Source organism: Mustela nigripes, chromosome 6 (assembly GCF_022355385.1).
Source record: "Mustela nigripes isolate SB6536 chromosome 6, MUSNIG.SB6536, whole genome shotgun sequence".
NCBI lineage: Eukaryota > Metazoa > Chordata > Mammalia > Carnivora > Mustelidae > Mustela > Mustela nigripes.
This window is the reverse complement of record NC_081562.1, coordinates 76142109-76157386: the sequence shown is the minus strand read 5'-3', so window position 1 is coordinate 76157386 and position 15278 is coordinate 76142109. Positions and strand designations below refer to the sequence as shown.

General features: G+C 38.9%; 1 protein-coding gene across 1 annotated transcript in view; it reads left to right on the top strand.

Annotated features, from left to right (window-relative positions):
- Positions 1–15278, top strand: part of SLC2A13 (solute carrier family 2 member 13) — a 378809-nt gene that overhangs the window by 74828 nt on the left and 288703 nt on the right. The window contains exon 3 of the mRNA XM_059402898.1: positions 6950–7158. Within this exon, the coding sequence (XP_059258881.1) occupies positions 6950–7158 (209 nt within the window). The remainder of the gene's footprint in view (positions 1–6949; positions 7159–15278) is intronic.

The window sequence follows — 15278 nt, the reverse complement described above, 5'->3', positions numbered from 1 at the left end:
CAGGTACTGTGCTCCGTATGACTGGGTTTGACTGCTCTCAGGAAACCCCTTTGCCATATCGTTGTGCAGTGCTTTGATACATTTAACAGAGGTGAATGAACAATGAAACTTACCAAGTTATCCTTGAAAGTCTTTAAACATGAGGTTAAGATAAATTCTCTTATGATTTCTGCAGAATTAAGTTAACTAATCATTAAACATTTATTGTAGCATGTCTTACAATAAACATTACTGGGAGCCAGATTGCCTAGATTTTATTTTATTTTTATTGTATTTTAAAATTTTTTTAAAAACTTATTTATTTTAAAGAAAGAGCGGGGTGGGGAGGGGCAGAGGGAGAGGGAGAGAGAATCTCAAGCAGACTCCCTGTTGAGCGTGGAGCATGACACAGGGCTTGACTCCAGCACCCTGAGATCATGACCTGAGCTGAAATCAAGAGCTAGATACTTAACTGACTGAGCCACCCAGGTGCCCCAAGAGTGCCTTGATTGATATATATATATATATATTTTTTTTTAAATTAATATATAATCTATTATTTGCCCCAGGAGTACAAGTCTGTGAATCATCAAGCTTACACATTTCACAGCACTCACCATAGCACATTCCCACCTCAATGTCCATAACCCCACCACCCTCTCCCTCCCCCACTCCCCACAGCAACCCTCAGTTTGTTTTGTGAGATTAAGAGTCTCTTGTGGTTTGCCTCTGTTCTGATCCCATCTTGTTTCATTTTTACCTTCCCTATCCCTGGAACTACCACCTCCTCCCACCCTCTCCTAGTTGCAGTTTGTACTAGTTCTTTATCTTGTTTATACCTGATTTCTTTGTCTTTAAAATGGAGACATTAATGATACCCACTTCATAGGGTCCTTGTGAAGACTAATTAACATTTCTTAAGCCCTTCCAACAGTGCTTGGCACAGAGTAACTGGTGCTATGTCTTAGCTATTACTCTTGCTGCTCCTAAGTGATTACATGTCTAAGCTGCATTCAAGTAGATTTTTTAAAAAATGTATTTGGAATATAATCATCACTGTGGAACTACTAGAGAATAAGTAATGTGTTCATCATGTTATCAGTAGACCATGTTATCAGGTAACCATCTTGTTATCAGAGAAGTGGGGCAGTTATGAACTACACAGTTCTGTGTCCTGAATGGCCACCAATAGAGGATACTTTCCTACAAAACCTAAAGGTTTGTAGGTGAGAGCAGAATGATTCCTATAAAACAAGAATGGCAGCATATATGGATTCAATGCAAGGTTTTATGTGAGGTACCACCAGGGGAAGGGCTGTCACCTGGGAAAGGAGGATCTTGGACAGAGCTTCAGTTCTTGGCACTGGGAAGAAGGCTTAATCTGAGGTAAAATAGTTAGGTTTGTCTCCTTTGGTGATAGCTGTCCCAGCCACACCATTTAAAAGCATTGCTCACCATATGAGGGCCCATCCTTAGTTTACTGTTAGGCAGGTGCTGATACAGCTAGTTGGACAGAAAATAGCTCATTTGTTAACTTCAATTGAGAAAGTTTAAAAGGCTCCCTCTGTGACTGGTCAGGATGCCACAGAAGATTCTAAAGAATTCTAGAGTTCCTGAAAGCTTGGAATTTTTGTTCCGAACCTGCTTTTCCCTTTCTGTCAGCTTGGTGTGCTTCCAGAAGATAAATAGCTTTTGCCTTATAGTATGGACCTTGGGTGCTCAGTGTTCACTTTTGCCCCCTGGGTCTTTAAAAACACTTAGATCAGTGGTTCTCAGCTCTGACTGCACATTAGCACCACCTGGGGAGCTTTTAATAAAACAATTTCCTGGGCCTAAAGCCAAGACCAATTAATCAAAATCCTGGATGGGTAGGGCCTGGACACTGGTATATTTTAAAAGTCTCCTTTCCCCCATTCTAATGTGAAGCCAGGGTTTAGAACCTTTGATTTAACTTATAATGATGAGCTCTTCCATATCATTAAGTAACACTTTTTTTTTTTTAAAGACTTTATTTATTTATTTGACTGACAGAGATCATAAGTAGGCAGAGAGATTGGAGGAAGCAGGTTCCCCGGGGAGCAGAGACCCCGAGGTGGGGCTCGATCCCAGGATGCTGGGATCATGACCTTAGCTGAAGGCAGAGGCCTTAACCCACTGAGCCACCCGGGCTCCCCAATAAGTAACACTTCTTTGCTGGGATTGACTGCCCTGGTTTGTCAATAGACTGTTTATCTTATTAGTATGTTTTTGTTATTAATGTGGTTTCTGATTTTCTTGGATTTCGAAGAATCAAGGGGAGTCCCAAATACGTACTGCTCTAACTAAGCCTGTGAAGTTCTTGTTCTTTTAGTCTCATGATAAAATTTTCATCAGTAAGACAGCCAGGCATTCTCTTTATTTTTCTCCTCTTCTCCAGTCTGTGCATTATCAAAGCAACAGTTTTTCCTCAAGGAAGAAATTGGTTAGTTGTACCTACTGACTTTTGGGTGGATGGTACAGCTGAGATAGAGAACTGGTAAGTGAAGGCACAAGGGTGGTAAAAACATTTTTTGCTGAGTGCCTTCTCCATTCTAGGTACCAACTGTATGGTTTCACTTAATTCTCTCAGCAGTCCTATGAAATAGATGTTGTCAACTGTGCATTAAAATATTAAATAAGTTGACCAGGCTTTTGTGGTTGGTATGCCCAGGGTTGAATAAAACCCAGGTCTGTTTCTTTCCATCATAAACCATGGCTATGCTCCATCTTATGTATTTGGTCTCTATAAAGCCTTGGAAATTTATTATTATCAAAATACTTTTGTCATTGTTTGGTAGGAAAAATTTTTCTCTACCCTTCAGAGTTCCTCTGTGTAGTCTAAGAATTAAACTGACATGAGATCACTTAGCAAGAGACAAACAAATAAAAGTTTAATGACATTAGTATTTTCTGTATAAATGGGAGAGACCCACATAAAACTAAGTAACTCCCTAAAGTGGCCAAAGACTTCACCATGTTCATCTTAAGAGAAAAGAAGATTTGGGGCAGGGGGAGGCAGTTAAGACAGATTACCAGGAAAAGCACAGTAAACAAGGGTAAGGTTGTGATACAGATTTAAGTTTTACCTTCTTTGGTAAGAGTTCTGAAGATTGAGTTATCCTTCTCTTCTGGTAGAGGGAGACACCCTTATAAATGGAGGTTTCCCTTGTAAATGTAAATGCCTCTTACAAAAGGGTAGCTTCTATTTGGTTTTCAGAGCTTTTCCATGTTTGCAGTTTCTTAAAGATAATCGGCCTCCAATAATCCTTATGCCAAAGAGACTCATTCTGGCGTGGCAAATTCTGTACATCCTGAAAGGTAATCAAAATCTAGTAAAATAAGCTTTGTTTTACTTCTAGAAGCTAAACATTAGGAGCATTAGGATGTAAATGTATAAAGTATGTTTTATTTTGCCTAGTCTCTGGGACCAAGCCTCAGTATCCTTAAAGGTTGGCAGCTGGGTGCCATTCATCTTAGTGTTAGGGCACTGAATTGTGTATTTCAGACCTAGACTCCTGGGTTTTAAAGGACTAGAGAGCTGAAGTAGTCTGTTTTCTATAATTGCTAGAAATATAAGCTAATATGTATATTTTCAGTTTTCTTTTTGTCTTTCGCTTTTCTTTCCTTCTCCTTTTTCTTTTAGTTTTTAGAAATACTGTGTCCTAGGGTTAATAATGAGTAGTAAAGTGCACAGTATTATGTGGGCATTTTGGGGCCTGAAAATGGTTCAGTTTCTATATTCATTTCAAGTGCTGCTTTGAAGTACTCCGTGCAGCCCTTTAATCTTAGTTCATCACTAAGGAGGTTTGGAGAACAGAAGGAAAGATCCTGAAAGATGTGGAGAAATGACACATAGGCTTCCATTTTTTAGGATTTTTAAAATTTGTTTCCTAATCCAACATATTTGGTATTTGCCATTTATTGCTTTTCTTTTTTTGCAATTGGCAGTAGTTGGCAATACAATTGTGTATAACCTTTCTTTAAGAGAACACAAATGAATAAAAATGTCATTCATTTATAGCAATAAAATATACGTTAAAGTAATACATTTGGTTGTACAACTTAACATCTTAAGAGGAAGCTGCCACAAGCATGCATTTGTGTGAGCCAGTCTCCGCTCTCATCTGGTTTTCAGATGAGACATCTTCTTCAGAAAAGGTCTGATTATATCTGGAATAACAAAACAGTTTAATTGGAAGGAATTACCTTGCAGCCAAGTTTGCAGAGCTAAATGATCCAGAATTGCTGCATGAACCAGTGCTTTACCAATGTGAAGTATACTTACTTTCTGTCTAGCTAATACAGAAAGTTTAGATGTATAGGTGCTTTTGTATCATTTCTTAAGGCATTTACTAAGTGCCTACTGGGTGCAAGATATTTTATTAGGTGCTTTGTCAAATACAGAGTTAAATACACCATTAGGTGAGACAGCTATATAATATAATACAAGATATAGTGACATAAATGGAGGTTAAAACACTGTTCTGTAGGTTAGCAGAGGAAGGAATGATTAAGTATTGGTATAAGTATCACAGCTCATGGATTCAAGTAGAAAACACTTTTAATAAGATTTTGTTTAATACCATAAGCCAAATAATTCATTTAGTCATAAAAACCTTGTTTACTTTTAAAAGTCTTAATTTTTCAGTTTCCATGTGTATTTTAAACTACTGTTTGGAGTGAGAGATACTCTTTGTTTTGGCTCAAGTTTTTATTTAAATTCTAGTTAGTTAACATGTAGCATAATATTAGTTTCAGGAGTAAAATTCAGGGATTACATATAACACTCAGTGCTCATCACAACAGGCGCTTTCCTAAATACCCATCACCCACTTAACCCATCCCTCCCCACCTATGGTTTGCTGCTCTTCTTTTACACCTATGTTTATCTGTTTCATTTCTTAAATTCCACATAAGAGTGAAATCATATGATGATGTTTGTCTTTCTCTGACTTACTTCATTTTGCTTAGCATAATATACTCTAACTCCATCCATGTTGTTGCAAATGGCAGGATTACATTCTTTTTTATGACTAATATTCCATCGTATATATTATCCACAGCTTTTTTATCCATTCATCAGTCAGTGGGACATTTCAGCTCTTTCCATCATTTAACTGTTATTGATAGAGGTGCTATAAACATCAGGGTGCAAATGTTCCTTCAAATCAGTACTTTTTTCCCTCGGGTAAATGCCTGGTAGTGCATTTGCTGGGTCGTGGTGTAGTTCCTTTTTTCACTTTTTGAGGACCATCCATACTGTTTTCCAAGTGGCTATATCAGTTTGCATTCTTACCAGGAGTGCAAGAGAGTTCCCCTTTCTCCAAATCCTCACCAACATCTCTTGTGTCCTTTGTTAATTTTAGCCATTCCGACAGGTGTTAGGCGATATCTCTTTGCAATTTTGATTTATATTTCTCTGCTGAGGGGTGATGTTGAGCATCTTTTCATATGTCTCTTAGCCACCTATATGTCTTTTTTGGAAAAAATGTCTATTAATGTCTTCTGCCCATTTCTTAACTGGATTATTTGTTTTTTAGGTGTTGAGTTTGATAAGTTCTTTATAGGTTTTAGATACCAAACCTTTATCAGATATGTTGTTTGCAAGTATCTTGGAGTGAGAAGTAGTTTTAACACCCGTGTGACAATTGTATTTTTTTTTCTGCTGTTTTTGGAATTAAAATAAATTTATTAAGAAGTAATGGACTTCTGTCACAAATTGTATATCTGGAGGCTTCAAGGCTGCTCACTCTATTTTGGGCTTAACATAGCTTAAAAGTTGGAATAGTTTTAAAAAGTGTATTGAGTCAAGTGACTTTTAATTGATTTAAGAATATCAGTGAGTATGGCTGTTATGTAATCAGAGTTGGCTTTCTGGGCTCTGCTATCATAAATCTACCATGGAACATATCCAGAGAATTTGGATCAACAGAAAACATGCGAATGTCCTAGATCCATAGAAGTTTCTATTTGAAAGCGACCTCGCAGTTTATCTAATCTAACCCCCAATTAAAAAAGATGGAGGCCTGGGGTGCCTGGGTGGCTCATTGGGTTAAAGCCTCTGCCTTCAGCTTAGGTCATGATCCCAGGGTCCTGGGATCGAGCCCTGCGTCAGGCTCTCTGCTCAGCGGGGAGCCTGCTTCTCCCTCTCCCTTTGCCTGCCTTTCTGCCTACTTGTGATCTGTCAAATAAATAAATAAAATTTAAAAAAAAAAGAAAAACTTCCAAAAAAAAAAGATGGAGACCTAACAGCAGAGAGGTGTTAGAAGATCGTTCCAGTGGTCAGAATAATTTTGGAGAAATCTTTGATACTGATGTACTCATATTACTGTTTTTGTTATTTCTCTGATGGATTTAAAATTATATACTTATTTACTGTATCTCTATCATTTTGATAATGATTATTTTCTTCTGACTATCTTTTTCAGCTCTGGGCTTCTCCATGGTTAATGAGGGTGAACATGATGCTTGATGGCAAAATGATGTCATTACTGATCATTCACAGAGCAAAAAAATAAATAGTTTGGAGGCATTTATTTTAAATGAAGAATTTTTTTTAAAACAGATTATCAGAGTTTTGTCTCAGCCTCATTTTCTATGGTAAAATACAGAATTTTATGTATTAGTATTAGAAAGGGATGGTGATTATGGTGTTTTGCATGGTGTGTGTGGTTCAGAATGTATACACATAATTATTGTGACTTTTGCCCCTTTTTATTGTAATTTGTGTAAGAGAGAAGAATTAGATTTTTCTCATTTTTCAGTTTTTCACTACAGCATAAAAATATTTTTTTTTCTGGTGTCTCTCTCCCTCTCACACACAGACACACACGGAAAGTCATTCTAATTTAATGTTAGATACTGTTCCCCATATGATGAACACAAACCTTTTATTCATACTCAATGCTAATAAGTCCAAATTTTATAATAATACATGGATTTCTTATTGCAGGTACATGTTGGGACTTGCAGCAATTCCAGCAGTTATACAGTTTTTTGGCTTTCTGTTTTTACCTGAAAGCCCTCGATGGCTGATTCAGAAAGGACAGACTCAGAAAGCCCGTAGAATTTTGTCTCAGATGCGTGGTAACCAGACCATTGATGAGGAATATGATAGCATCAAAAACAACATTGAAGAAGAGGAAAAAGAGGTTGGCTCAGGTATGTACATTTTGTATTTATATGAATTTTAAAACTGCATAGAAGTTTTATTTAGGAACCAAATAAAATTAGGAACTATATTCTTTTGCTATTATTTAATATCTCTAAATGATATAGCGATTTTATGTATATAACCAAGTCAAAATAAATATATTTTAATTCAGTTTTCAAAGTAATATAATGTTATAAAAGAAGGAAAAACTATCCCCATTATATCACTATCTTCACATAATTACTATTTTTATTTTTGTATAGTCTCCTTTATTCCTTAAGAATTGGATATACTTGGGGTGCCTGGGTGGCTCAGTGGGTTAATCCTCTGCCTTCGGCTCAGGTCATGGTCTCGGGGTCCTGGAATCGAGCCCCACATCGGGCTCTCTGCTGGGCAGGGAGCCTGCTTCCATCTCTCTCTCTGCCTGCCTTTCTGCCTACTTGAAATCTCTTTCTCTGTGTCAAATAAATAAAATCTTAAAAAACAAAACAAACAAACAAAAAACTTTGCTTGGATCCTAACACATTCCATAGCTTTAAAAAAAAAGAATTGGATATACTTGACATGGTTGTCATCATTTTTTGTATAGGGGTAATTTTTTATACGTATATATTTTTAAGATATATATAGTTATGTATGCATATTAACCAAAAAGTCATAGTGTGAACTGTTGTTAAAATAAATCACCTTAATAAAATTAAATACCTTGCTTACATGTGTTACACTAATCTCCCTATCAGTTTTTATAATGAATAAGAATATCTTGAGATCCTAGTATTGGAATAATTTTGTGTTTCCCTGTTTTCATTAAAGTGTTTAATTGTCTGATCAACATTTCACCATATCAGAAAACCAAGAAAAAAAGTTTCTAGTCTTATTTATGTTGATGAATTTCTTTTCAGAGAAGAAATCATGTAGGGTTTTGCAAAATCTCAGGCAGGATCTCTAATGTTGACAATCTAATTTGGGTAAATGATTTGCAGGATGTACATGATGTGAGGTAGACATTGTATGATACATTTCTCTACAATAAACCTTACGCTGCTAGATTCACAATTCCCAAAATTGTCTCATTTTCTCCCATCTTTCCTTTTGCTCTGACATTAATTGGTAACCCAAAGAGACGTGCTGATTTGTGTTAGATTATTTTTCATACTTGAGGCAAACACCCACCCTCATATATTGATATATGTCACACAGGTCTCGGAAGGTGTGTTCCCTCACCTTCTCGTGCTATTATTTTTGGTGGAGCTGAAGGCTGTGCTTTTCTGAAACAATAGAATAAACACTGTGCAGAAGCTGGTGACTGTGTTAGCCACACCTGATTTACTCATGATTATATATATATGCAATATAGTAGTGTGGTGTTATTTTCTTGCTGAGGTCAAAGCCCCAGTGAACTCTGAGCCGAATCTAGGGCAAGGTCATTTTTTAAAAATTATTTTTAGGGCGCCTGGGTGGCTCAGTGGGTTAAGCCGTTGCCTTCGGCTCGGGTCATGATCTCAGGGTCCTGGGATCGAGTCCCGCATCGGGCTCTCTGCTCAGCAGGGAGTCTGCTTCCTTCTCTCTCTCTCTCTGCCTGCCTCTCTGCCTACTTGTGATCTCTCTCTGTCAAATAAATAAATAAAATCTTTAAAAAAATTATTTTTAAAGATTTTATTTATTTATTTGACTGAGAGAGGTCACAAGGAGACAGAAAGGCAGGCAGAGAGGGGGGTGGGAAGCAGGCTCCCTGCTGAGCAGACAGCCCGATACTGGGCTAGGTCCCAGGACGTGTGTGTCTGTGTATCTGTGTGTGTCTGGTGTCAGAGAGAGAGAGAGAGAGACCTAGGCTAGATCCCAGAACCCTGAGACCATGACCTGAGCCAAGGGCAGAGGCTTAACCCACTGAACCACTCCAGTGCCCCAAGGTCATTTTTAATAAAGTTAGTGGGCATATACCATGTATCTGGCATATACCATATACCATGTATCCGCATTTCCAGAGTAACATGTTAGTGCAAGTATTAGAGAATTTTGCTCTGAACAAAATAATCCACTTTTACTGAGTTGAACATGGTGTTAATTTTAAAAATACTATTTTAAATGTTCATTTAAATTACAAATACCTTCATTTATGCGGCTGTCTGAATTTCTCTTGGCTATGGTTTGCATGAAATATGAGCTTGTTTTTGTAGTAAATTGGTGTGCTTGAAGCTCAGGTGCTGATAATGTGTGAGCGGAAAAACTTTTCAGGTTGTTAGGTTATATTAAATACTATTGAGAACATAAGTTTTTATTATGTAAAGGGTAAGATGACAACTTAATTAAAAAGCCTTCCTGTTTAGCAGTAGGGATACTACTGATTTAACGATCAAGCGTTGACCATGTGGCTCCATTTGGACCTACTGAAAAATGTCAGACTGCTGTAGGCATGCAGCTGCTGACAGTGCGTACTGAGCTTCGTGATGATTTGGAATGTATAACCAAGTTTCTTAAGAACCTGAGGTACTTGGACTATAATTATCCGCATCTGTGTTAGTTTTTATGCAAGGTCTTTTGGAGTTAAATAGGGCCCTTTTTATTGGGTAAAGATAAAATATTATACACATTTGGCACATTTTTTAAAAAATTATTTTTATTAACATACAATGTATTATTTGCCCCAGGGGTAGAGGTCTATGAATCATCAGTCTTACACATTTCACAGCACTCTCCATAGCACATACCCTCCCCAACATCCATGTTTTTAAAAAAATACTGTTACCCATTGAATCTTTTTTTTTTAATTTACTTATTTTACAGAGAGAGAGAGAGAGATCACAAGTAGGCAGAGAGGCAGGCAGAGAGAGAGGGGGGAAGCAGGCTCCCTGCTGAGAAGAGAGCTGCATGCGGGGCTGGATCCCAGGACCCTGAGACCATGACCGGAGCCCGAAGGCAGAGGCTTAACCCACTGAGTCACCCAGGCAACCCTCCCAAGTATAGTTTTAAATATATTAAGGGTCCGCTTTGAATAATTGTGCTGGATTCTCCATGGTGTGTTTCCCAGGCCATTCTCCTCAAATGTCAAAATGCCCAGGAATCTTCCTTAGGAAAGCCTTACTTCCAGAAAAAACAATCCTTAAACCTTGAGCTGAACAGAATAGATGCTTGATTGTAAAGCATTTTGTCAAATTCTAGCTGAACAGAAGGGGCACCTCCCTAGGGTTATCTTTGGAGATCCAACCTTATAACCAACTGGTTAATCAAAAGTGAAAGCTTAAGAAGGGAAGAAAGTTCATTGACACTGAGCCACCCAGGTGCTCCACCCATTGAATCTTAATAACATTTGTCCCATGCTTGGGTAAATACCTTAAACTTTGCAACTAATAGGATTTACAATTTACCCATTTCTTGATTTGTATTTTTTGTGTACTATCATCTTGCTTAATTTTAAAGTTAATCTCACGTTCTTTTTCAAAAGTGCAGAATTGTTAGCATTTATGGCATGAATTCACAAGACAGATTTGCCAGGGTTAAATAGCAAGTAATTCGGGGGCCTCACTTTTATGATTGAGGAACTTGATCAGGGTAAAGCCTGTTCTGCACACGTGTGAATTTTATTTCAGCATTGTGACATCCAGGAGCGAGACTCTGTGTCAGTTTAGTTGGAAAACAGAGACGAGTGCTCGGGCTTGTCTTAATACCCTGACAGGGTCCTGGCCCGCAGTCACTCTACTTTCGGACATGATAGGCTGGGTGGACAAATACACAGGGAAAAACAGCTAATTTCAAAATAATAAAAATGTCCTCGTCCTCGGAAGACAAGTCAGCCGTTGTGTTGCAGGGTTAGAGAGTAGCCTGGGTTCATTTGACAAAGTGAAGTTTGAGCCCCATTTTAAGCTGGGAACTCTGGGCAGTGGAGTGCAGCTGCCTGGAAGGAGGAACTTTGGCCTCCACTGCAGAAAGCTCCAGATATTGCAGGAGGTTGGAAAGTTGTGCATGACCCCTATTTCTTCTAGGGGAGACATATTTTATCATCAGACATGGTGGCTTATTTATCTGCTACCTGCCTGTGAGCTTAATAAATAGGTCTGATTCCACATCAGTCCCCATGTCCTTCTCTGGGAGTTTCCAGTGGATTTGTAACTCGTGACAGATATGGTACTTACTTATGCGGCCCTTCTCTTTTTATGGGATTTTTTATTTTAGTCCCTGGAGTTTAAATTTGATTTCTTTGAGGAAAATAGGTACTATTTTCCTACTGAAGTATGTATTAATTAAATTATTTTTTGAATGTGTGAGAGATCAGTGCATATGGGATTGACTTCTCCTGGCTTCAGACACGCTTTATGATTTTCTGTAGCTAATATGGTGGCTCTCTGGCCACGTCAGCCACACAGCCACAGCCCGTGCTGTGGAACAGCATTGGATTATCACTGTGTGCCATCTCTTCTGCACGTGGCACAAAGGTCAGCCTCCTCTCAGCATGTGATTTCTCCACGAGAGTGGACAGAAAAAGGGAAGAAGGACAGTTGATGGGAAAAGAAGCAAGCGGCTGGTTTTCACCTGTATTCAACACTGTTCATATATCCTGCAGGACTAATGAAGTGAGAGTGGAGGTAACAGCAGCTTGGTTTGGAAAAGTTCCCTGGCGTGGGAGACCAGGGAAATGGAAGATGTGTCCGAGCTCCACCCCTAGTTTGTAATCCTAAAAAGATTTTCTAGGAGTTGCCAAACCTCAGTTTCTTTTTTAGGTTTGTAAGAAAAGAGGGCCAGATTATACTACCTCCACAGTCTGATATTTTCTAGAGTTTAAAAAAATCTGTGCAAAGTGTCTGGTTTTTAATTTCTAAATATGATGCAGCAGCCTTTCATTCCAAAATATTTATTGAGTGGCACTCAAGAGATTTGAGGGTGTGGCAGTAAATGAGACAAGGTTCTGGTCCATTCTGCTGGGAGGAAGCACACAGATGATGAAGAGGAAAGAATTCCTGGGTAACTACAAATTGTAGTAATGACTTGAAAGGAAACAGACAGGAGGACAACATTTATGGAGGGCCTGCAGGGGGATGGTTAGGAAAGGCTTCTCTGAAGAGGTGAGCGTCAAGGCTGAGAAAGAACCAGCAGAGTGGAGAACTGAAGGCATGAGTGTTCCAAGCCGAAGGAATAGCAGGTCCAAAATTATATGTGTCACTAAGTGGACCAGATTAATTTTTCTTGCAAGTTTTGATAATCATTATGAAGTGCACATGTGCCAGATTCTTCAGGCCTGGCAGTAGGAGCTGTTCATCTTTATTTATGCCAGGTTGCCAAGCCTGAGCTTTGAATTAGTAGGGACACAATTACTACTTCTAGGACTAAAACCAAATTTGAGTACAAAATAATACACATGATCACGTCCATTGTTTTGTTGCTTATTTCTTACACATTGTCACTTTAGTGTACTATGTATTAGCATCATGAATTCATGTACAGTAGAGGTAGAAATCGGAGCAAGACCTAGGTAACTACTTAAGGCAGTGATTCTCTTAACTTTTCCACAGAGCTTCAACGGTGAGTCAAGAGAGGCCTTTTGGGGCCTGGATTCTATAGCAGAAGGCAACTGCAGTAAGCCCAACATTGATTTGAATTTTTATGTTTTATCCTAGGGATGAATAAAAGTTTGTGTTCTGTTTTATAATATGCTTGTTTACTTCAGAAGTGTATTTCTTAGGTAACTAGTGTTCACTCATTGACTTTCAAAGTGTCCCATGACTCTCTTGTACAGTCCCTAGGATGTGCACCCCACAGTTTGACAGACTGAACTCAGAGTCTTTGAGGTGCCTCTCTGGGGCAAATCTGTGAGGCGGGGTAGGAAGAATTGGAGCTGCCTCTGTTACAGAAGCAGGTGGTCATCTCTTGATGTAGCAGGCACAGAGAAGAGCAGAGAGGCTGTGTCAGGAGCTTGAATTTGTAGCAGTAATTGTCTCATCTCAGGAAAAGTAAAATCAGTCAACAAGAGACAGGACTTCTCTGAAGGCCGTCTTAGGAAAGAATCTTGAAATGAAATTTGTGCATTCAAATGCTTTATACCACCTCCTTGGAAAGCACTCCCTAATGACTTCTAAAAGTTTTCTTTTCTTAATTGATACATAGTGGACACACAACATTACATGAGTTTGAGGTGTGTGACATAGTGGTTTGGCATGTGTGTAACTGTAGAGTGAAAACAGCAGTAAGTCTCCTTAACATGCGTCACCACACATAGTTACTTTTTTTTTCCCCTTGAGGTCTTCAATTTCTTATCCTGCACCAAAGAGCAAGAAGTAGATTCCTGGGGTGAGGTGAAAAGGACAACCAAAGCTGGTGCTGCAGGCCCACACAGAAGCCCCGTAGGCAGGGCTTAGGGAGAGTCTCCCATGTTTGGCACCATTCCAGCTGCTCCCTTCTCTGCTCTGTCCTGGGGTGTTAAGGCAGGCTTTCTCTCCCCAGAGTGACATGCAGATATTGTTGTAGAACCAATACAAAACAGCAGAGAAGAAAAAGCCCTTTTGGGAGAATGGAGTTCTTTGCCCAGCTTTGTTGCAACAGTAGATAGAGTGAAAGTGGCAAAGCAAGGGAGAAACTGAGGGCACATCTCAGGGCAGGGGAGAGCAGTCTTGTGCAAATCCGTTTATAGCATGGGGTCAACCCAGGGAACTTGAAAATGTATATGGCCTTTTCTTTTTTAAATAATTTTTTTTTTTGGACAGAGAACGAGAGCACACAAGTCGGTAGAGTAGTAGGCAGAGGGAGAGGGAAAAGCAGGATCCCTGCTGAGCAAGGAGCCCATGCAGAACTGATCCCAGGACCCAGGGACCATGACCTGAGCTGAAGGCAGCCGCTGCACTAACTGGGCCAACCAAGCACCCTGGCCTTTTCTTTTTTAAAGGAAAATAGCATTTTTGTGCATCTTGTCTTTTAAGAATTATATATAATTTTTTTAGAGTTAATTATTACCTAGGTCATAGATATTTCCAAAACAGATTTATTGAGCAGAAGAATATCAGTGAGAATGTTGGCCTGCCCTTTGGTGAGGCAAATCTTAATCCGCATAAGTGAGAAGTAGCACCCAGAGGCAGTATCAGATCCTTCTGACAAACTCGATTCAAGCCCACTGGTTGCTGTCGTCAGAAGGCTTCAGGTGACTGATGCACAGTGTACAATCTTGCAGAAACATTCATGCCAGCAAGATTTGCATTGTTTAATTTTATCAGCTAATCAACTCAGTAACTGGGCAGATGTGGCTCCCTGTTTTGCCTTTGTCAGGTAGTTCAGTCTCCCGACTGAAAAGGAAGAACATTGTAGGGAGGGGAATTTATTCAAGACCCTCGTGTGAATTCTGTTTAAAACCTGTTTTGATTTACATCTAGCTCTTGGAGGTCACGTCTGTCGTGTATGGGAAGGGACGGCTGCATTTCTCACTTTTTTCCTGCAGTGATGTTGCCGTCAGGTCGTCAAGTCTTATTTCCTCCTAAGTCATTTCTTTTCCTGTGAGTTGATATTGCCTGTGGCCATTTCAACAAATCATATTCTGCAGAGAGGTCACAGAGGGTAGATATTTATCATGTCTTGCTAGAAATCCTTCCAGAAGTTTCTTTAGTAATCTGATGCCTGCAAAATCACATTGCAGGAGAATGCAGTTGACATCTGCTGCACTTTGAGGAAAGTGGTCATTTTCCCCAGTATTTCTGGTAGTTTTGCTTATATTTTCTTCATGTGGTGGTATGCCCCAAGTAATGCCAGCATATTATTTACTGGATGAACATGAAATAGTTACTGACCAATTCTTTCTCTGCAGGATGACCCCCCAGTTTTAGGAATATAGGCAGAGAAAACATTTCTGTATCTAATATTCTCAACGTGGTTGTAAAATTGCTAAAATCATCCAAAGCCATTCCACATATCTCCTATGGTAAACAGATTAAAACAAAAGGTCAGGTAAAAAGCTGCTTTAATTCTCTGTCCTTGAGTTAAAAAGCTGTAAGCTGGACTACTAAAACACAATATACATCTATTCAGTTTCTAGTAACACTTATTTTTTTAAGTATGATGACTTATTTAAAAGAAACTCTATTTAATTCAACATGGTTTTAAATAAAAGTTACCTTTGATTTTTCTAAACCCCAGAGGACTTTTAAAATCTTAG